The 23,588-nt window shown below is 39.9% G+C and overlaps 1 protein-coding gene across 1 annotated transcript in view; it reads right to left on the bottom strand.

The window, feature by feature from the left end:
• The window catches only part of CSMD1 (CUB and Sushi multiple domains 1), a 1,094,767-nt gene that overhangs the window by 747,526 nt on the left and 323,653 nt on the right, over nucleotides 1-23,588 (bottom strand). Inside the window, exon 3 of the mRNA XM_071548449.1 lies at nucleotides 303-415. Coding sequence (XP_071404550.1) covers nucleotides 303-415 — 113 coding nt within the window. The remainder of the gene's footprint in view (nucleotides 1-302; nucleotides 416-23,588) is intronic.

Raw genomic sequence — 23,588 nt, forward strand, 5'->3', positions numbered from 1 at the left:
TCAAAAGAAATAATTTGGGAAATAAGAAAACCATTTAAACATAATAATCTCTGAATCCAGCTTTGGAAGCCTGACAAATTTGATTAAGGATTCCAGCAGAAACTGAAGTATCTGTTTAAATTAAATTTAAAAATCAAGACTACGATGCTAATACAGTAACATTTAAGTATGCTACAAAAAAACCTTGAAGTACTGCAATATCCACCAATTATTGAAATCCTAAACTAAATTGAAACACCACACTTCAACCTGAAGAACATGTATCAAGTTGCATGAAGATTTGGTAGGAAAAGAGTTCTTACCTTCATAGATAGCTTTGAAGCCTTGAGCACTGACAGCAAAATCTGTGGTGAAACAGAGGGTGAGGATAGATCCTGTGCTCACAATAGATGATGGAAGCTGAAATCCAGACAACCTGTGCAATAACAAGGCACAAATTACTATAACTTTTTAAAATAAAGCAATCAGTAGGTGCAATGAGCATTATGATAAATATCACGTTTCTACATTTGAACTGCTAATGCTCTTTGCTCTGAGGCACCTCAAGACACTCAATGCAAAATTTCGGACATGTCCTTGAGCTTTTTAACCCTCCTACATTAACACATCTATGCACTCTCCAACAGAACACAGTTAAAGAAAGACCTGTTTGTACTTACTGAATTAAAAAAAAAATCAATTAGGACTCATTTTAAGATGAAGTTATTAAAATTTAGGATACCTAAAGCAGATATCCAGACCTTGACTCACAGAGATGCTTTGTACAGTTTGACAGTTTTGACCATCCTGTCTGTCCTCCAGATGCAGCTTCAGAAAAACCATCGATCTCATATGCTCAATGTGATAAAAACAATAACTTACTGGAAAACAAACAAATGAAACCACCACACTACAGAAAAGAGCTTCAGAAGACTTAGCTTACATTCCCCATCTTATTAGCAGTCTTATACACAAAACATTAAGCTATAATTACTTTGCAATATTGATTATAAGACATTTTTCCCAAATTTTTATTTATTTTGAGAATAAAACGGACAGAAGAAACTCATTTAGATCCTTTTTTCAAACTTTACTAAATGCAATTTAGTAAACACAAAACTATACTGGTAGATTACATCCCTAGTTAATTCCTGTATGATGCAACAGGGGGTATATAATTGAGTTTGTATAGGACAGAAAATCAGCTTTTGTTAAATTTTCACTCTAAAAGAGCTTCTTGAACATTGAAACAGATCACAAAACCCCCCAAATAAATAAATGCAAAAAATCCCAACAAAAACAGGTTTTTTGTTTCTTTGGTTGTTTTTTGGTGGGGGTTTTTTGCCTTTTTTTTTTCCTTAGCTAAAGCAGTCCATAGTTCAATGAAAAAAAAAACTTGCCCTTGCAATTTGTTGTACAACAAAGTTATAGTTTATTAGTTGGCATCTGGAACTACAGAAGAGAAATAATTTTAAACAACATCCTAGTACAGCAGTATCACTGAACTGGATGTTCTTTGCAAAATTAGGTTTATTGTAGACTACTTTCAAATATAAAAAACACATTAGAGAAACTCCATGCTTGAATTATACCACTCAGGTGGTACCCCCTTCCAACTCATTCCAATTTATAGCTTTGGCAAACAAACAGAGTCAGATGAATCAGAGATCAAAGTGAGGAGAACTTTAAATACAGATGAAGGCATGCAGTCAAGGCAACATAAGTCAGCAAAAAGCTTTCTACGATTTCTTCCTTTCTTTTTAAACAACCTTGTCTCAAATGTGCTGCTAATTAGCTGTTTGCTCTAATCTTTTTACCTTCTGTGTAGTTGTCAACCTAATACTCCTTTTCCACCTCATTTCCTCCAATTCCAGAAATAACCAGGTTGATTTTCCCCTCAGTCTTCAAATTGCAACACTACCATAAGGCTTGCCACATTCTATGTTCAGGCTTTTGTATGTTCTCTCACCTTCACTAGACATTGCAGTTCCATTTAATAAATTAGAGTGGTTATCAATTCTGCCCTACAACTGTAGCATACTGTAAGACTGTTCATTATTAACTTAGGGTATGCATTTTCTGATCTTACTTACATGTCTCTCTCTTCCTTGAGAAGAGATTCAAAGAGTTCTTGTTTTAAGAGCTGGGTTTCATTTTCGTTTTTCTTTTGAATAGCACTATCATATTTCCCTGATCTACTATTTCTTACTAAAATACATGCAATGTAGGGGAAGGAAAGAAATTCAGCAACAGACACACAAAGACAGAAGTAGTTAGCCTCAACATTTCATACTACATAAGAGACCTAAAAAAAACTCCACAATCAAAAGACAAAAAAAAAAAGTTGTATTAATACAGAACTACAAAGCTTTAGCTAGCTCATTCCTGAGCACTGTTTTCTCCACTTGGTATAGATTTGGTTCATATAAATGAAATTATCTGAGCAGTGACTGGACGTCATGAGTTCTTTTTAAGACTTCCTGACAAAACCTGTTTTGATTCTGTTATAATACGTATCACTCATAAAATATGGATTCTTAGGCTGCCAAATAAACAAAATAATTTCTATTGCATCCTCCTCGAAATACTGGAAGATCATTCTTTAGGCTGACACTGCATTTCACATTTGATGAAGACAAATATATACTTTTATACCTTAAGTCGGTGTACTTAAAGGTTTTGGAGACACAGCAAAAGACAAGCATGTGGGAAACTTCAAGTACATCAACCTAAAACATTTTATTCAGGTCTTTATGTTGCAGTAAGCCAAAAAAAGCTTATGGCAAAGTCTTGAATGGAAATATTCCACATTTCAGTCATTCAGCAGACTACCTAGGTGCCTCTAAGTAGAATCACAGAATCATAGAATAGAATCATAGAATCGATTGGATTGGAAAAGACCTCCAACATCATCAAGCCCAACCCTTGGTCCAACTCTAGTCCATTTACTAGATCATGGCACTCAGCGTCACGCCCAACCTGTGTTTAAAAATCTCTAGGGATGGTGAATCCACCACCTCTCTTGGCAGCCCATTCCAATGCCTGATTACTCTCTCTGTAACGAATTTTTTTCTGATATCCAACTTAAATTTCCCCGGGCAGAGCTTAAGCCCATGCCCCCTTGTCCTATTGCTGAGTGCCTGGGAGAAGAGACCAGCCCCCACCTGGCTAGAACTTCCCTTCAGGTAGTTATAGACAGTGATGAGGTCACCTCTGAGCCTCCTCTTCTCCAGGATAAACAACCCCAGCTCCCTCAGCCTCTCCCCATAGGACTTGTGCTCCAGTCCCTTCACCTGCTTTGTTACTTTTCTCTGGACCCACTCCAGCACCTCAATATCTTTCCTGAACTGAGGGGCCCAGAACTGAACACAGCACTCAAGGTGTGGCCTCACCAATGCAGAGTACAGGAGAAGGATCACTGCCCTGGTCCTGCTGGCCACGCTATTTTTGATACAGGACAGGATCCCATTGGCCTTCTTGGCCACCTGGGCACACTGTTGACTCATGTTGAGCTTCCTGTCAATTGGTACTCCAAGGTCCCTTTCTGCCTGGCTGCTCTCCAGCCCCTCTGTGACCACCCTGTAGCACTGCAGGGGGTTGTTGTGGCCAAAGTGCAGGACCCGGCACTTGGCCTTGTTGAACTTCATCCCATTGGAATCAGCCCATCTCTCAAGTCTATCCAGATCCCTCTGCAGAGACCTCCTGCCTTCCAGCAGATCGACACTCCCTCCCAGCTTGGTGTCATCAGCAAATTTGCTGATGAAGGACTCAATCCCCTCATCTAAATCATCAATAAAGATGTTAAACAGGACTGGACCCAATACAGACCCCTGGGGAACACCACTGGTGACTGGCCACCAGCTGGATGCAGCTCCCTTCACCAGCACTCTCTGCGCCCGACCCTCCAGCCAGCTCTTAATCCAGGAGAGGGTACACTTGTCCAGGGCATGGGCTACCAGCTTTTCCAGGAGTATATTATGGGAGACAGTGTCAAAGGCCTTGCTGAAGTCCAGATAGACCACATCCACAGCCTTCCCCTCATCCACCAGGTGGGTCACCTGATCATAGAAAGAGATCAGGTTGGTCAGACAGGACCTGCCCCTCCTAAACCCATGCTGGCTGGGTCTAATCCCTTGTCTACCCTGAAGGTACTGTGTGATTGCACTCAGGATGAACTGCTCCATAACCCTGCCAGGCACGGAGGTCAGGCTGACAGGTCTGTAGTTGCCAGGGTCCTGCTTGCAGCCCTTTTTGTGGATTGGGGTGACATTGGCCAACCTCCAATCATCTGGGACCTCCCCAGAGAGCCAGGACTGTTGCAAGATGATGGAGAGCGGTTTGGCAAGGTCTTCTGCCAGCTCCCTCATCACCCTGGGATGGATCCCATCTGGTCCCATAGACTTGTTAGGATCCAGCTGGCTCAGTAAGTCAGTCACTATTTCCTCCTGGAATACAGGGGAGCTATTCAGCTCCCTCTCCCTGTCCACCAGCTCCAGAGGCCAGTTGTTTTGAGGGCCACCTGTTTTACTGGTGAAAAGTGAGGCAAAGTAGGTGTTAAGTACCTCAGCCTTCTCCTCATCTTCCTTAACTATATTTCCCTTCAAGTCCAAAAGAGAATGGAGGTTTTCCTTGCCCCTCCTTTTTTTATTAATGTATTTATAAAAGGACTTTTTGTTATCCCTAACTAAATAGCCAAATTAACTTCAAATTCCACTTTTCTTTCCCTAATTTTTTTCCTGCATGACCTAGCTCTATCTGTAAATTCTTCGTTAAGTAGCCAGCCCTTTTTTCCATAGTCTGTAAACTTTCTTTTTATCCCTGATTTCTTTCAGAATCTCCCTATTTAACCAAGCTGGCCGTCTTCCCCTCCGGCTGGCCTTTCGGCACACTGGGACAGCCTGTTGCTGTGCATTCAAAATTTCCTTCTTAAAACATGTCCATCCCTCCTGGACCCCCTTGCCTTTAAGGGTTGTTTCCCAGGGTATGCTCTGAATCAGTTTTTTGAATAGGCCAAAATCTGCTCTCCGGAAGTCCAAAGTAGAGGTTTTAATGGTGGCTCTCCTTACACCCTGAGGAATGAAAATTCTATTATTTCATGGTCACTATGCCCCAGGCGGCCTCCAACCACTACATCATCTACCAGCCCCTCTCTGTTTGTAAACAGTAGGTCTAGCGGGGCCTTACCCCGGTAGGCTCATTTACCAGTTGATGAAGGAAATTGTCCTCTATACACTCCAGGAACCTCCTTGACTACCTCTTCTCTGCAGTATGAAGCTCCCAGCAGATATCTGGCAGGTTAAAGTCACCCACAAGAACAAGGGCTGGAGATTTTGACACATCCGCCAGATGCTTGTAGAACAATTCATCTCCATCATCCTGGTTGGGGGGGCCTGTAACAGACTGCCACAAGGGTGTCAGCCTTGTTGGCCTTGCCCCTGATTCTGGCCCACAGGCACTCAACCTTGTCACTGTTGACCTCAACTTCAACAGAGTCAAGAGACTCTCTAACATATAAAGCCACCCCTCCACCTCTCCTTCCCTGCCTGTCCTTTCTGAAGAGCTTGTAGCCCCCCATAGCAGCACTCCAGTCATGTGAGTCATCCCACCACATTTCTGTGACAGCAACTATGTCATAGTTTTCCTGCTGCACTATGGCTTCCAGCTCCTCTTGTTTGTTTCCCATACTGCGTGCATTGGTGTACATGCACTTCAGCTGGGCCATTGATTTCATTCTCAACTCAGGCTCTATGCCCTTAGGCCTATCTCTGGAGAGCCCAATTGCCATCCCTTCCCCCTTCAAACCTAGTTTAAAGCCCTCCTAACCAACCCTGCCAACTTATGGGCTACAGTTCTTTTTGCCCTTCCTAGATAAATGAAGGCCATCTGCTTTGATGAGACTGGGCAACACGGATTTTGCCCATGATCAAAAACCTCAAAATTTTGACGATAGCACCATCCCCTAAGCCACCTATTGGTAAGCTGGGCTTTCCTAATCCTCTCCTCATTCATCCCAGCTAGCACAGGAACTGAGGCAATTACTACCTGTGCTCCTGTCCCCTGAAGAGATCGGGTCAGTGCCTTGAAATCTTTTTTAGTTACTCTGGTACTTCTTTTTATTAATGTCATCACTTCCAACCTGGACAACCAACAGCGGGTAATAGTCTGAGGGTTGGATAAGTTTAGGAAGTCTTTTGGTAATATCCCTCATCCTGGCCCCAGGAAGGCAGCAAACTTTCCTGTGGGACGGGTCTGGCCGACATAGAGGGCCCTCAGTTCCCCTCAGAAGGGAGTCACCAATTACAACAACCCTTCTCTTTTTCCTCTTACCTATAGTTGTAACCCGTCTGGTAGACTGGGGGTAAACAGAAGACCTTGTAGACAGATCCTCCTCCTGACTGTCCTCCAACAGACTGTCCGAGTCCAGGGCCATATACCTGTTTTTTAAGGGCACCCTGGCAGGTGAAAGGGGTCGAGAGGGGGTGTTTTTGCCTCTATGACCAGGCACCTGTTTCCATTCGTCCCCATCCCTATGGTCTGTTCTGTCTGCCTGATGGCAGGAGGGGCTGGGCTTCACCACCTCCTGCTGGGCTTCCTTAGGAGTGGAAAGGGTGTGACTCCACCAGTCAATTTCCCTTTCACTCTCCCTTATGTTTCTGAGCCTATCGACCTCTTCCTTTAGCTCTGCCACCAGACCCAGCAAATCATTCACCTGTTCACATCGTATGCAGGTGCTTCTCATACTGTCCTCTGGTAGTAGGTCCAGGCTCAAACAGTCTATGCAGCCAGAGCCCTGAGTGGCTGCAACCCTTTTAAGAGGGTTCTGTCTGTATTGACACCCCTCTACTGGTAACAGGAGCAACAGCTTTCATTTTTTTGGGAGGCATGACTGCCTTGAGCTGTGGGGAAAGGTAGAAAAGAGAAACAAACAAACAGAGAAAAAAGAAAAGGCTGCAGAAATACCTAGGCTTCTGCCCTGCCTGTTCGCCCTGCCTGTGCGAACTGCCGTGCAAACTGCCATGCCATGCCCTCACTGCCGTGCCACGCCCCTGTTTGCCTGCTCCTGTTCGCCACGCTGCAGGTCACTTGCGCTCCCTAGAGATGTTTTTAAAGCCTTCTCACTCTCCTGCTAACGAGCAAGCCCCACCTCCAACTCCCCTCTGAGTCACCTGCTGATAGCTGAAGGAGCAGCAAACAAAGCCTGCCAGGGAATGAGCCAAGCAGCTCCCTTCCCTCCCTTTAAAGCCTTCTCACTCTCCTGCTAACAAGCAAGCCCCGCCTCCAACTCCCCTCTGAGTCACCTGCTGATAACTGAAGGAGCAGCAAACAAAGCCTGCCAGGGAAGCCTTGTTGCCAGTAGCCTTGTTGCCTGAAATATTTCCAAAAGCATCTTTTTATAGTCTAATACATTCAGTGAGATCAAGTGCCATAAAATTGAGTGCAAACAAAACCCAGACAGTGGATGAAAATGGAGCATGTTATTCTTCAGACATTTCCAGAATTTAAACATTGCTAAACCCACTAGTCATTTTCCACACATACACACACCCCCAACAACGATTTTGCTGGGTGGTTATAGCTCATGAATCATAATGTGTTTTGCACATTCACTTCATCATAAAGAAAAATCACACACCTTCACATGCTGCTTTACTGTGCAAATGTTTAGCCCTTTACTGTAACCAGAAAGGGAACTGTTTAGACAGACAAGCGCATCTGCTAAGAAAGTAGATTCATTTCAACTCCCTGTGCTAATAAAATTGTCGTTTGATAAACTTGCACTACTTCATACCAAGCATATATAGCAATACTTCAAGCTTAAAAGATTGCTACTTCCTTAACCTTCAGCAGTATTAATCTGCACAAAATGTACATAGTAAAATACTTTTAAACCACAGATGGAATATATTTGGCTTGTCTGTAGAGAAGAAACAGAATGTGTAATAGAAAACACAGTGGTACATTAGCACTGAGTCTAGATTCTGTTTGAGGGGAATAAAACAAATAACTGCATATTTCAGTTTTCATTGTTATTTCACAGATCAGCCATTTCTACTGATCAGGTCTATAAATGCACAAGGTTTTGGTGGTTTGTTGGGTTTTTTGGTTTTATTATTATTAATTTTGTTTGGTTGGGTTTTTTTTGTTTTTGGTTTTTTTAATGACATAGCAATAGGTACAGCTGGCTCCACTGAGAACTTCTCCATTCTCTACTTGTGAGGGCACATTCTCAGCCTTCCTGCTACTAAACACCGTGACAAAATCTGTAGGGGGTTGGAAATATGGTTAGGGGTCTGTGGCAAACAATGCATAAGAAGAGGCTGAAGGAATAGATTCCTTGAGTCCTTAAAATATGACAGGTATTACCTCTAAAGGGTGAAGCTTACTGATTGTAGCGATATATGACAAGAACCTGTCTTTTTCTAAGTGCAGAGAGGATGGGAAGCAACCGGTAAAATGCAATATGAGAAACACAGCTTTGTATTAGAAAACACACCACCAAAATAGTGGTGATATATTTGAACTGGTGCCCAGAGAGGATCTAGTATCTCCGTCCTTGCTGACTGTAGAAACTCAATAATGCCCTGAACAGCCAGATCTATCCTCAGACTTGCTTCCAACAACAACAGATAGTAAGATCAAATAACCACAGTCTCTCCTAACCCAAGTTATTCAATGAATCCATGGCAACTAAGGAAGACATGGGCACAGTTCCCATCAAGAGCAGCTGCCATAAGAAAACCAAGAACACTCCACAGTTTCTGAGGAAATACAGAAGTATAATCAGATCAACCGAAGACTAAATTTTGCCAAGTTCATTAGAGATTGTAACTTTACTGAGTGTAGGTGTAGTTATAAATTTTTACCAAGCCCCAGCTGTTCACACAAAACCTGATAGGCCTTAAAGGATAGCCTATATGATGAACTTATCTTGGCAGGTGTTTTGAAGACAACCTTGAGACAAAAAGAACTTTGCTCCTCTCCCCTGCAATGCGAAGTACTACATTCTTGTTCCAAGAGTTCCTAAATCACTTTTTTTAATAAACATTTTGCACTGCATTCATGGTCACAATGGTCAAATGAAGCTTTCCAAAGCAGCTCCATCAGAAACAACTATCCAGCACAAAGAATTTCGTATTATCAGACCCTTACTAAGAGTATGTACTGATTTCACAGTCGCCAAAAACCAACAAGCAGTTGCAAAGATGGAATAGAAACACTTTCACCATTATATTAGCTTGTTTATTTATTCCTCTATCTGTGTATACTACAGTGATATATTCAGGTTACATCATGGAACAACATTTATTTGGGGTTAAATGAATTTTATTCCTAAATTTAAGAGCCAAAACCCCCACAAAAGCATAGAGGAAAGGAGGACTCTGCATCTACAAGGACTGATTTCTTTTTTTCCAAATCAAGTGTATGAAATCTGTGGAGACACATTATTATAACTAGAAGAAGAATCAGATCTGTTCAACATTTTTACAGTCATGTCTGATGTGTATACTGAGACTAGCATTCTCAGAAGAAGTAACGAGTTTATTCAGCTAACACAAAACATTGTTGCCTGAAAATATATATATCAGTTGTCTCCTGTAAAAGCTTTAGTGAAAAGGATTAATCTTAATAATAATGAGGTAAATTACAAGGCTTAGTTTCAATGAATTATTCTACAAGCAATTTTGGGCAAGTCACTTGTAAATTACAAAATCTGAGATTCCCCCCCTCAGAATCTGTATGAGGAAAAAACCTCAACATTTCTACCATTTTACCATAAAGTGATACAGGTCATTGACTGCCACAGGAAATATCAAAGTGTCATCTGTCTTCAGTGTCAAAACTACAGGATCCACATGCTATTCTTAAAATTGTAATTTAATGTAGAGGAAATCCATAACTTCATTCTGTGTTCAACTCACATTAACACAGGAAATCAAAAAGTTGGCTGCAGGTGATAGCTCATCAGTTGCAGATCAGAAAACAAGGCAAGCCAAAAGGTAGCCTTAAGGACTAAAGCTTTAAGCATATCTACTGTAGTTCTCTGCAACTACCTCAGTGCATCACAGAAGCTGAATACTAAGTACAACAAACCAGAATCTTCAAAAGATGGCATCTCTTATTGAGCTTAACAGGAAATTATCCTAGAACCACACCGTCAATAAAAAACAGGCCAACTCCTTCCGTATTTTAGCCATCTGATATAACCAACATGTATAAGCTACTAGGCATCTGAAAAAAACAAGTAATCAAGATAAGAGTACATGGATACCTGGGATTTATTCCTGATTTTATTAATTTTTTTATTATTGCCTTTGTCGTAGGTTGATCTCAGACATCTGTCAGACCCCCACCCAGACACTCTCACTGATCCTCTTCAACTGGACTGGGGGAGGAAAGAAGATGGAGGTGCTTCCAGGAGAGAATAAAGACAGGGAGATCACTTACTAATTATTGTCAGGGGCCAAATAGACTTGACCTGGGGAAAATTACTTTATTACCAATTAAAATGTTTAGACAGTGAGAAATAAAGTTAAATTAATCAAAACCCTTCCCCTCCTCCCCTTTGTCCCCAGGCTCAAATTCATTACTTCATTCCCAATTATCCTCCTCTCCCATGTAGAGAGTGCATGGGAATGGGGGTTGGGGTCCATCCAGAGCTGCTCTACAGCTCTTGCCTCCTCACACTTTTGCCCGGCTTTAGCATAGGTCTTCCACATGCTGTGGTTTCTTCAGGAAACATCCTCCACCTGCTCCATTGTGGCCTCTTCCATGGGTTGCAGGGGAATCTGCTCCAGAGCCTGCAGCACCTCCTCCCCCTTCTTTCACATCTGTTTCTCTGGTTTTGTTCCCTCTCTGTCTCTGTGGTGTTTTCTCTCCTTTCTTATTTGATTTCCCCAAGGCACCACCACCAGGGCTGTGGGCTCAGCTGTGCCCTGCAGTGGGTAGGTCGGAGCCAGGTGTGTTGGGCACAGGGCAGCACCAGCCTCTCCACATAGAGCCTCCCTGCAACCCCCACTGCTGCCAGAGCCCGAACACCTGCATCCAGTACAGTTTTGATGATACAAACAAGAGAACATTTCCAAACCATCACCTGTTGAAGTGCACCTCATTAACAAGTCCAATCATTAATGTGCTATCTTAGTAACTACCAATTAGAATCAATTTAAACTAGCTGCATATGTGGACAGAAAAGAAGCAGAAATTTACAAGGGGTGGTAACTTCAGTTATTCAACAGAAAATAACAGCAATGCTATCAGAGCAAACATGATTAGAGGACACATACAATAACATGATCTTTTCTGAAGTATCTTGCTGGCAGGAATGAGAAGAGTTACCCACAGGTTATGACACCTAATGGTACATAAAGCCATGAGACCAGCACATCCATTCCAGTAAACCAGGCGGTTAGCTGCCATGTGTGGAATATAAGATTAGTACAATACTCATAATTTATAACTGCTTTTTTATCGCAGAAGACACATACATATATATACACACACATATATATATATACACACATACATATATATAGCTTACATTTAATCCCACTTCTCTGGCCTTAACTTTTTTCTTTAAGTCACAGAAAAAGGGAAGACATACAGAATAAATTGTTCAACAAAGTTTTTCATTCAGAGGCCCTCATTTAGGATGTTTTCTCGAGTTTAATACCTGTTCCTTTAGAAAAAAATGCACAAGAAAAACTACAAAAGACAGAGCCTCAGCTCAAGAGCACTCCCAGTTCTCCACACCGGAGTTACCCTTTGCTTTGACACGTCTTTATCATGAATAATCCCAGACTATGCTGAGTTGGAAGGCACCCACAAGGATCATTAAGTCCAACTCCAACTGCATAGGACCATCACCAAGAGTCCCACCATGTGCCTGACAACATTGACCAAATACATCTTAAACTCTGTCAGCCTTGGTGCTTTGACCATGTTCCTGGGGAGCCTGTTCCAGTATCCAACCACCCTCTGGGGGAACAACCTCTTCCTAATATGCAATCCAAACCTCCCCTAACACAACTTCAAGCCGTTCCCTCAGGTTCTGTCACTGGTCACCACAGAGAAGAGATCAGTGCCTGCCCCTCCTCTTCCCCTCATGAGGAAGTTGTAACTGCCATGAGGTCTCCCCTCAGTCTCCTCTTCTCCAGGCTGAACAGACCAGGTGCCCTCAGCCACTCCTCATACAGCTTCCCTTCAAGGCCCTTCACCATCTTCACTGTCCTCTGTTGAACATTCTTTAATAACTTAATACCTTTCTTAAGTTTTGGTGCCCAAAACTGCACACAATATTCCAGATGAGGCCATCACAGTGCAGAGCAGAGCAGGACAATCCCCTCCCTCAACTGGCTGGCAATACTTTGCCTGATGCCCCCCAGGATACAGTTGGCCCTCTTGGCTGCCAGGGCACTACTGACTCACATTCAACTTGCAATCACCCAGGACCTCCAGGTCCCTTTCTGCAGCACTGCTTTTCAGCATCTCATTCCCCAGTCTGTATGAACACCCAGGGTTTCCCTAAAACACACAACACCAACTCCTCACAAGTATAACTCATCTTTCTTTCATAAGAAAAATAAAATAAAATTATGAAATGAAGCCCCTTAGCTCTTATATTTCTTACCCCAGAAATGCCAAGTTTTCCTCAGTGCTTCTTTCTCCAGATTCTGACTCCTCTTTCAGTCTCCAGGTTCTCTCTCAGATTACAGACCTACAACACCCCAGCAGTCCTGTTCTATCCCTACTCTCCTACTTACCCCTCTCCCTAGGAAACTAACTTGAGTCTTCCCATCATCTGGCCATGAAACCTCTTCCACCACCTTGTCCCCACCTACACCCCAGAAAGGTCCTCCAACCCTCTCAGCTGCTCCCTGATCCCTCATTTGGTTAATTAACATCAGGTGCTCCTTCACCTCCTAATTAGAAGCAGTCCAAGCATGCATACCTCATTAGAGGGGTACTAGTACTCACTATGAAGAGAAAGTTTATTTCTTACCTGGGTGCTCTTTCTTCTGCAATTGAAGATTTATAATCTCAAATTTATAACCAGTTCTGAATAGGCAAGAAATAGATGTTTTGAATTTGAGTCTTTCATATAGATAAATACATATACATTTTTCCCATGGTATTGTCAGGTAAAAACTTCCTGATGTTTCCAGTGACTTTAGCTTAACTAAGAAATAATTACAGGAATTATAAAATTAATGTTTTCTTGGTGGGAGAAGGATGGAAGCAATAAAAGAAAAAAAGTTCCCTCAGGAGCATCCAGAAGGTTCCTTATGACCAAAACTCCTCAAATTCATTCTCTAGTGAGAAGGAAGCTGCAAGCCAAATGCTTTTGATGTGTTTAGTCTTCAGAGAAAGCAAGTGGTTTCTCTAGGTGCCACCAAATAGCCATGGCAGCAAGGTTTACATCTGCAGTCACAGGTACTGTGACTGTACAAGAGAGCAGGAAAACATGAGACAAGCTGGCCAATGCAAAAACAGTGCACAGCCATGAGGGGGACCAGAGTCAGGACAGGTCTGAGGAGGGGGAGGTGGGCTAGGGCCTTCCAAGGTTGCAGCTGCTGGTAAAGGGCAGGCAGGCAGCAGGCTCCAGAGATTCCAGCATGGTGGGACCACATGGCAGACTGGAGAGAGAGCCGTTCCTAGAGCACTGGGTGCCAGTCAATGTGCCTAGCAGGGTTGTTATTGATGCTGAGAAGAAGGGGACTTGCTCTTGCCCACAGTCCCAGGCTCCAGCAGAGGCAAACAGTCCATGTCTGCAGTCACTGAGACTGGTGACTGCCAATTAAATGAACCAATAAACCACAGCACTGCATGATGCCTATGCAGAGGTGTCTTCTCTACCTGGCAAAAGTTATTGTTATGCCATGTATTTTCTTACTATTGCTACCAATTGTACACAAAATACAGTATTACAGAAATGGTTTCATAACGCCTCCAGAATAAATGACATAGAAAGGAAACATCCACTAATATTTGATATAGATGGAAAAAATAAAGCAATGCTGTAATGAGAGACAAAAAACTAAAGTGGTTCCATAAACCACTATTGCCAGAGTGGTAAAACCAGTGTTTTACCTTTCAAAACGTAAGTTATGTCACTTACTATAAAGCTAATGATGTTTTGTGCTTGGGAAAAAAACAGCTGTAATATTAAGGAAGACCATATAATTCAGGTTAAATATTATATAAACAGACTTTGTAATCAGAAATTGAGTCAGGAAAACAAAGATCTCTCAGTGACTTTGTCAGCCGTGCCTTGTCAAACAGTTTAAGATATAATCTTAGAAAATACTTACATTAGTCATTTTAGGATTCATTGTAAATCTGTTTACATATGGATGTCACATAAAGTTCAGTCATCTTTTTGGAAGGTCTGTTGCATTAATCCCCAACAGTATAAGTAGTGATCTTTTATTTTACATAATTTCAGTTGTAAAGTTAGCTTGCATTTCCTATGTCAGAAGGCTTTAGAGAGAGATCCACAGTAGGCTGGAAACAACATTACAGCAATGAACAGTTGTTTCAACTTAAGAATAAATGAGGATGAATTTTATTTGAAACTTTGTTTTACTAACCCATTATAGATCATACATAATGCTATAGATGATATTCCTGCTCACACTTGTGAGTTGTTTGGAAATGAAAAATGTGCAGAACTCTCTAGCCAGGAGGAAAAAAACCTAAAACCAAAACCAAAACACATACTGAAAGTCCCAAAACCTCAAAACCTTATCAAAGAAAAACAAATAGTATTTTATGCCACTACTAAGTGGAATTTAGAGAGGGAAAAAACCTCTGTGAAGAGGACTCTTTTTCTGTTCACAGGCCAGCCACTAACAACTGAAAAATCACCTAAATTTCCAACTCTGTAGCTTTTATAGGCTCACTTGATGCTACAGTATCAGGGCACCTCCACAAAAAACAGTGAAATGAAGCCAGTATAAATGGAATGATAACAGGTGGCTTAGTAGCCCTGCAACACACAAAATTTTTTTGAAGGGAGGAAATACATCAATTTCTGAAGCCTTAACGTTTTTACAAATAGGATTACAGTAGTATTGCCAGCTTAAAAAACCCTACTCTAGCCTTTTAGGTGGCACCACTTTATGCAAAGGCCTCAGGGCAAAAGAAAATATGCTAGCAAATATTTGAATAGATTAGATTTTAGTACAAACAGCATGTTTGTCCTTTGCAGCAACACAGAGGTATCAAAAAAAAATAAGTTATATCCCAAACATAAGAGTATTTAACAAACAGTTTATATAGGGTTCAATGCTCCTTCTGTATGGAAGACAAAATATTTGTGCCCAGAACTTTATCTTGCAAATGTGCGAAGCAGCAAATATGGCCTATGATATTCAGCAAAATTTTGAATACTGACATGGCTTTGCAAATTTCCATTATCTGTTTTGCACAGGCTAGATGATCTACTTATTGCTCAATTCAAAATACTTACTAACATACTAATGATTGAACTAATTTCTTTTAGTGAACTGTGATCTGACTTTTTGTCATTGTTATGGGTTTTACTAACAAAAATTTGTTTTGAATTCACAAGGATGGAACACTGTCCTATGAGGAAAGGTTGAGAAAGTTGGAGTTGTTCTGATGGAGAAGAAAAGGCCCTTAGTAGACCTTATTGTAGCCTTTCAACATTTGAAAGGGGCGTAAAAAAAGCTGTGGACAGATTTTCTAGTGAGGCCTGTTGCAATAGGACAAGGGGCAATGGTTTTAAACTATAAGAGGGTAGATTTAGAATAGATATAAGGAAAAAAAAATTATATTCAGAGGGTGGTGAAGCACTGTAACAGGGTTCCCAGAGAGGTGATGCTCCATCCCTGGAAACACTGGGGCTCTGAACAACCTGCCTGCATTGAAGATGTTCCTGCTCATTGCAGGAGGGATTGGATTACATGACCTTTAGAGGTCCCTTCCAGCTCACACTATTCTTTAATTCTATGATTCCATGAATTCAAGCACACTATAAATTATAGACAGATCCAGAGTTATGTGACATGATGGATTTATTTAAGTGCATCAAATCAAAAGAAAGGTAAAATAATGTGCAATATCGTTACTTTCTGCAATCCATTCTGACAAATGAAACTTAGGGAATTGTTTGGAATTTGACTGTTAGAGCTGTAAAACAAAAAAATCTGTCATTAAGGAAGAACAACTTATGAAGTACTTCCAAACCCAAAGGGTTTTGGAGCAATCAAATAACACCTTTCCTTCCCCTTTTGTATATATCCCCAAACTATGTACCTGTTCAGATTATATGTATTATAAATACATCCCTATGATACTTTTCTCTTCATAAAATACTGTATCTTGTTTCAGAACTGAGGAAAAGATTTTCCTTCACTGTCAACTCATTATGACTTTGGAGTTTTTTCCCCCTTAAGTTAATTGTTCAGACAACTCTATTTTAAAGGGGTCAGGCTTTTACAGTTTTAGACTTTCTGCACAAACTCACTGTATTAACTTTCCACTCCTCTGTTTTACTCCCAAGAGCTATGACATTCTTCTTTTCTATGCAAAGCTTTGAAGTCTGCCTGTTATTTCTACCCATCATATTTGAAGTTTAATAGAGTATGTATCATTTATTACTTGACTATCTCCTGTCAAAATTGCTGCTTGGCTTGTTTGTCCTTTATAAGAAAGAAATCTAGTGAGTATTTCAGTGAGTCATAAAGTTCATTTTATCTAAATCTAACTTTTAAAAGAAGTATTTTAAAGATAACTACTTTTGATAGTTTCAAATGGCACCGAAAAAAAGTACTGCAGCTACTAATATGAAATAATGATCAATTCTGGAAATGTTTGAGAACTATGTGAATGCTTTGGGCTAACTCTACACTTTTTGTATTAAGAATCAATATACTCTTATTTTCCTTCATTATGTCACTTGTCATCTCTTTGTACATATTTTGCAGTATTCAAAACTTTCTGGAATTTAAGTAATCTGTGTAGTTCAGTGCTTAAATTTAAACATTATCCCTATGTAGAGCACAAGTAGGTTGTAAAAGAAAAGGGGGAGGCATTGCATATACAAGAATATCTGACATAGGCAATCAAGACTCAGAGTCAGGGATTTTCACAAGTGGATTCATTTACAGTGAAGACAGGTGGGACTGGAGGGAAAAGCAGTGGTGCAGCTTCTGTCTTAACCTGTAATAAGGATCACATACCATGACAAAGATCCATAATCCCTAAGAAGGCTTAGTATGTACCTATGAAAGCTGGCATTAGTTGTGAGTATACGACAAAGCCCTTAACTTGGTATTTTTGCTGACCTTTTTACCTGTGCTAAAAATATTTAACTATCACATTTTTAATTTCTTTATTTTGCCACACTAGCACTTGCCATTGTATTTCTTTAGTACAGCAGCTAATGAATCTCGGAGTGTGATGACTTTTAAAACCAGAATTTTCTTTAAACTTTTAGAGCTTATTATTTTCAGAATATCCCCCCCGATACATATTCTGTTGCAGTATATGATGTAGTTTACTGTACTGAATTCCTATTGTGATCTACCTTGAGTTGCTAGTATGCATACAGATTTTAATGATTACCCTCAAAGTGCTCTCTCTATGGTGCCACCTTATCAATGTGCCCTCTAATCAGTAGGTCTTTAACAAATTCAGAAGTAATGAAGCAGAACAATCTCCCATTAAATTTCATGGTGAAAAAATTTTGGTAGCTTCAGCCTGAAATATCACATTCCAAAAGCAATTTAGAAATACGTCTTAATTGAGAAATATTTCATCTATCTTTCTGAACATTTTCTGTGCTTTTAAGTCACCTCTGTAGAGGTTTGCCTTAGGATGCATAATTTGATGCTTGATCTCCTTCTATCAGAGCATTTTATCTTGTTCTCCTCTCCTCTAATCCTTACATATATAATACATCATTTCAGGATTTATGATCATCACTGAGATTATCTATCGTAATATCATTTTTAGTTTGGAACAAATTGTTTCTTATGGATGACTTGCCCTAACAACTGTGCTTAGGTGAGTCATATTTTGCTAGTTTAAAATGTTCTCATTCTAACTTCTTCCAAAGAAATGATGTATGCAAAGCCTTTTTTGCCCCATACTTTCAATTTCAGCAAACTTTTTCTTAAAATTTATCACAATATTTGTACATTAGCCCCTAGAAATGGATATTGCATAATTATCTGAAGCAAGGTACGTTTGGCAAATTCTGCCATTAAGTGTGTAAGATTTCTGCAGGAAAGTGCAGTGCTCTGCATTATCTGTTAGCCCATTGCGTGTTGCTTACTCCCACAGATGGTCTAGTGAGAGCTGCCTGAACCTGCCCTTAGCTGCTCATGTGTATCCAGATATTCAAGGTCCTGCATCATCTGGACATATATGTGAATATCTGAACACAGGTAATAGTTTTAGTTTTGTTTACCTTTAACACAGTATTTGATACCAGCAGCATACTCAGGTGGTCTGCAGGGTTCTGATATCTGTTTCTTCAGGCAGCCTACAGGCTGTGCTGAAGTACCAACATGAAGAGATAGAGTGGGCAGATATAAAGTTCCTTGATATGGAGGAAGTCAACGATGAAAGTACTGCTATTGCAGGAAAGATTTTTTGTTTTATATTTTCCATCTTAATGTATTCAGAACGTGACTCTTATTGTCAATTTTTCTCATTAATTTGAATAAGAGTTTCAGTTGAACCCATTGCTTAGAATGTTGGGGGGTTTTTGTATTTTTTCTTGTCACTGGTTCATATTTATGTAGAACAGGTTGTAATCCTTAGCTTTTTTTTTTTTTAATGAAAGTGATGACTTCAAATTGTATTTTAATGGAATAAGATGGCTTTGGTGTAATAGCTTCCCAAGTCTCTTGGGACCTTCGTGGCTAGAGAAAGGTTTTAAGACCATATCATTGCAAAAGATTCCACAAGCCTGTGAAATAGTCATGCCATAGGCTACAGTAGAACTTACATATTCCTCTGACAAGGTGTTAATATGGGGATTACCTACCTCTGCATGTAGTGGGTGGTAGAGAAATGAGTAAGAGACATATGAAAGAGCTAAGAAACAGTAACTACTATTCAGATGGATGACAGAACAAAAAAGCAAGAGAACCACTAGACTGAAATAATGAGTTTCAGGGGAGCCATCTATTCAATTGAGCAAAACATAAGATGTGAGTGAATGCTGATTGTTCAAAACAGATGAGGAAGGAAGAAGCTGTGGGAAGCAATGTCATATTTTATGGGAAAAAAATGTAGCCTTAGTTAACACTAAGAGAATTTGGCTGATGTCATAAAGATTCTCAGGGAAGAGACATTATAGGAAACATTAGTAGAGACTACTGAATAAAGAATCAGATTAAAGGAATCCATTTTTGATAGATTTTTTTTTCACTTCCATTTTATGTACTATATTCAATTAAGCTGCATATAGCAAATGAAGGAGTAAACCTGTTTCCAGAATTCAAATGCCACTTTGAATGATCATTAAGTGAGCCTGTTTCTCTAACACCTATGAAGGAAGCCTTGACAAATTAACCTCTACAACTAAGGTTTATCTTTCTTAAATAGCCCCCACAAAAAAAAGCTGCCTGGACTGAGAGATGAGGTGGGGGTGCGAAAGGCAAGGAAGAAAACTGTGTAAGATTAATGGCAACTCCCTCTGATAGTGAAACAGAATAAAAAGGCAAATACCAGCTGAGAAGATGGAACACAGACCACCTATGAATGTCTTTCTTGTCATTGCTGTTAACAAAACCATCACAGTTTACAGAAGTAAGGTTTGCTCACAGGTCAGTTTTCAATGTGAATGCAGAGTCCCTGTTTCAAAAACTAAACAAAAATTAGACCTGAAGTTCCAAATGCAAATTCATAAAGAAAGAAAAGCAAAAGAGGAAAGGAGGAGATAGGAGATATTTAGTGAAGTCTTGCTTGAAAAATGGGAGGAGGAGGGGGGGAAGGGCAGAAAGAAAAGAAGAGAAATAATAACTGGAAGAATAAAGAATGCAAACAAGAAGGAGAGCTCTTTGTTATTTCTTATCATGCTTTTTAGGCTCCTTCATTTGTTTTTTTTTCTTCAGTATATTGGGGTGTTAAATACATAAAAATGTATTAAATGTATGTGGTGCAGTTTTTGCTTTTTCCTCTCTGTTCTTTTTCTTTTCAGGTAGCTGTCACTTATTTTAATGCCAGGGAAAGGGCAGTGGAGGTGGGAGGCTGATGTGTTATTACAATTCCTTACTAGTAGACTCTAGTGATTGCAATCTGTCATTATGCACCCTCTTTCCCTTAGAAACCTGTATTTGATCACAGGATGAAAGAGGTATGTGGACTAAGTATCCTAATGAAGTTGTTTCAGCTTTTTCTACTACAGTTCAGTATCTGCAGTTTTATTGTTACCTGGTAGCCAAACACAAAGCCTACCTTTTATTGATTTGTCCATGGAACAGTGTTATTCAATATTGCAGATGAGAGCACTTTCATCTTTTCATTTCCATATGTTTGGTAGTATTAAAAGTTTTTGTGCTATCTTTGTCATTTGATCTGAGATCAGTCATTTCATGATGAAACTCCACCTATCAAAATAAGCCACTTTTCCTTCCATATCAGTATATTTTCTGTAAATGGGTTTGTTTTTGTTACCTTATTAAAAACAAGAATAATTGCCATGAGAATACAGTTACTCAATGAACAATTTTGCTATTTGTGAAAAATATTATGTAGGATACGTAAAATAAAGAATATTTATGCAACATATGCAAAAAATATTTAATGTGCTTTTTATGGCATTTTTTTGCTGGTCCTTCATGTCTCTTTCGTAGAAGATGGAGAGATTATGAATCTTTTCAGGATATGTATACGTTTTTCTGTCCTATGAAAATTCTTTTAATAAAAAAGAGTTGGGTTTTTTTGTTTTTGTTTTTTTTGGGTTTTTTTACATCTTAATAATAATAATAATAATTTGCGGAACTTCATTGTTTTCCTGTGACTGGGAGTTTTGAGACTATGAGGAATAATTAATAAAATTGCACAGATTTAACTCTCCTACATCTCAGGGGGTAATTCCTGAAAAATTGCCTATCCTGACACAAGTGGTAGCAGCTGCAATAGTAGTATCTTTTTTATTTTAGAAAGAAATAATCCTGTAGTTCTGAGTTATTTCCTTTTCTACATTTTACTGAATTAAGTATAAGCTTATAAAATGTTGATAAAATAGTACCATTTTCACTGAAAAAGACCTCTCAGTGGAGGAATTCTCACCATATCCTTCATACAGGAATTTAATTCAGTTAAGACTAAACAGAATAATACATATAATTTTGTAAATCACATCATCTTACTTTTACATTAACTCTGATGATTGAGAGGTAAAGAATGTAACATTCAACAACAGATAATATACTGAAAAAATTCAGAAGTCAGTGGATCTAAATTCTCTACTGATTTGCCTATATGAAAAAGATGTGTCAGATGAACGAAACCATGAACTGTGTGTTCCAAGTCTTTGATTAGTCTTATCAGAAGTCTTTATTAGTAACTGAACAAAATGCAGAAGTATGATAGCAGAACAAAATTAGACAAAAATGTTGACAAAAAGGAGGATTAGATGTAGATATAATGATTTAAATGGTGAGATAGCACTGAGGACAGGATTAAAAAAATGATAGTTTGTAAAGTAAGATAAACATTTCTTCAGATAGGGTGAATCACTGCATAGGATTTCACTGATTATGAAGGAAGCTGGCCTGATGTGGGGGGGTGACAGTGAGTGCATCCCTTAGGGAAAGCTGTTTGGAGTGCAACCTTAAAGAGAACAGAGCTACCTGGAGTATGTGCAGTGGTTTGTGACCAATGAGAGGCTGTGGTGTATGTAAGGTGAATTGGTGTACCAATAATGTGGTAGCATGTTGGATGTGAGAGTGCATAAAAGGTGTGGATGTTACTGCGTGAGAGTTAGATCTACTAGGATGTGAGATGATGTAATAGGAACTTCTAGGAACCATCTACTTCTACTATAAGCTATGAGAGCTGTCTGTTAATCTATCTTGAATAAACTCTCTAAGTTGTGAGCCTTCTGATCAAGCCTTCTGATGTCTGCTGTGCCTGAGCTCTTCTGACCATCAGTCCACAGTGCCCTAGCTCGGTATAAGGGGCTCCCCCTATAGCCTGACTGCCTGCGTAATTTTACACAGATAAAATTCGTTGATAGAAATAACAGTTCCAGAGACTAATAAAAAGGAATTTAGAAAAAAACAGACACAAACAACAAAGCCATAAACAAAATTGTCTTATTTTGAGGGAAACAAAATGCTTACCAAAACCAGAGAGAGGATTCCTCCTCAATAACCACCCACCCCTTATTAAATTAAAAAAAAAAGAAACTTTAATTAGAAAATGGATATAAGAGGGATAACTGTTCTTAACTACTATATATATAGATATTGTTATCATTATAACAGACCACAGCAAACTACTCCCTCAGCACCAAAATGAAAAATCTCAAAAAACTGTGGTTTCCTCCTGGTGCAGTTATATTTATGGACAGTGTCAGTGTCACACCTTGGCTGGCTGCAAGGTGAATTCTCAGTCTTTTCCCATGGAGACAGAGACAAGGGGGTTGTAGGACTCATGTGGTACAGGATGGAGCCTTTCCTGTGGGGGAAGAGCAGACTCTCTCTCCTTGTCCTTTTGTCTTGGTTTGAGCTAGCAAACTGCCAGCTCCCCCAAGTACAGATAGAAAAGCCTCTTTCTGCCCACCAAAGAAAGGAAGAAGGAAAGGGGGAAAAAACCTTCAAACTACGTTTATGCTACCACCACATGTGTTTTTACAGAAAGAAAGAGAAAATTAAAAAAAAAGTACAATCACGTGCACACAAGTTAGAAACAACAAGAAACAATTCCCCACTTCCTAACAAACACACAAATTCTGCTATCTTAACTACAAATTACTTTAAAAGACTTAGTCCCCAGGTAGACAAACCCAAGCAGAAAGGAGAGAACCAGAACAACACATTTTACTTTCCTGAGATAACTGGTGAGCCAATGGTGGACCTGGTCCTTCCCATCCCCCTGGGACAGCATCGTGCGTCCTCCCAAGAGGAGGGCTGAGAAGCAACTGCCTTAACCACTCCCACACAGGGAGTTCCTACTTCCCTGGAGATGATGTCATAATGTGGTATGGAATACAAAATTACTGGCTAGAAGAAGTCAACTGTTAGCTCAGCCCAGCTCAAGTCAGCTGACAGCTTCAGGCCTACTCTGAAGTTTAAAACCTAAATTTAGGCCCACCTAGGTGAACCCATAACACCTTTGTTCAAAAAGAAGGAAAAACTGGGAGTTGAGGAGTGGTGGTAGTTCCCAGAAATCTCCTTGCAGTCAAAGTTGATCCCCAGGAAGAAAAGGTCTGCAGTGTGTCCCAAAGCACAGCTGTGACCCTTCTCTTACTCTCTCTCAGTCTCTTTCTCTCTCTCTCTCTCTCACATACACACACAAACACACCACCTTCCTTGGTTTGAAACGTTTAACAAAAACCAACATGAAAACCAGAAAACCCCACAAATAATGACACACTCAAATAAATGACTTTAGCAAAAGGCCAT

The sequence above is a fragment of the Pithys albifrons genome, chromosome 2, assembly GCF_047495875.1.
Source record: "Pithys albifrons albifrons isolate INPA30051 chromosome 2, PitAlb_v1, whole genome shotgun sequence".
NCBI classification, from domain to species: Eukaryota; Metazoa; Chordata; class Aves; order Passeriformes; family Thamnophilidae; genus Pithys; species Pithys albifrons.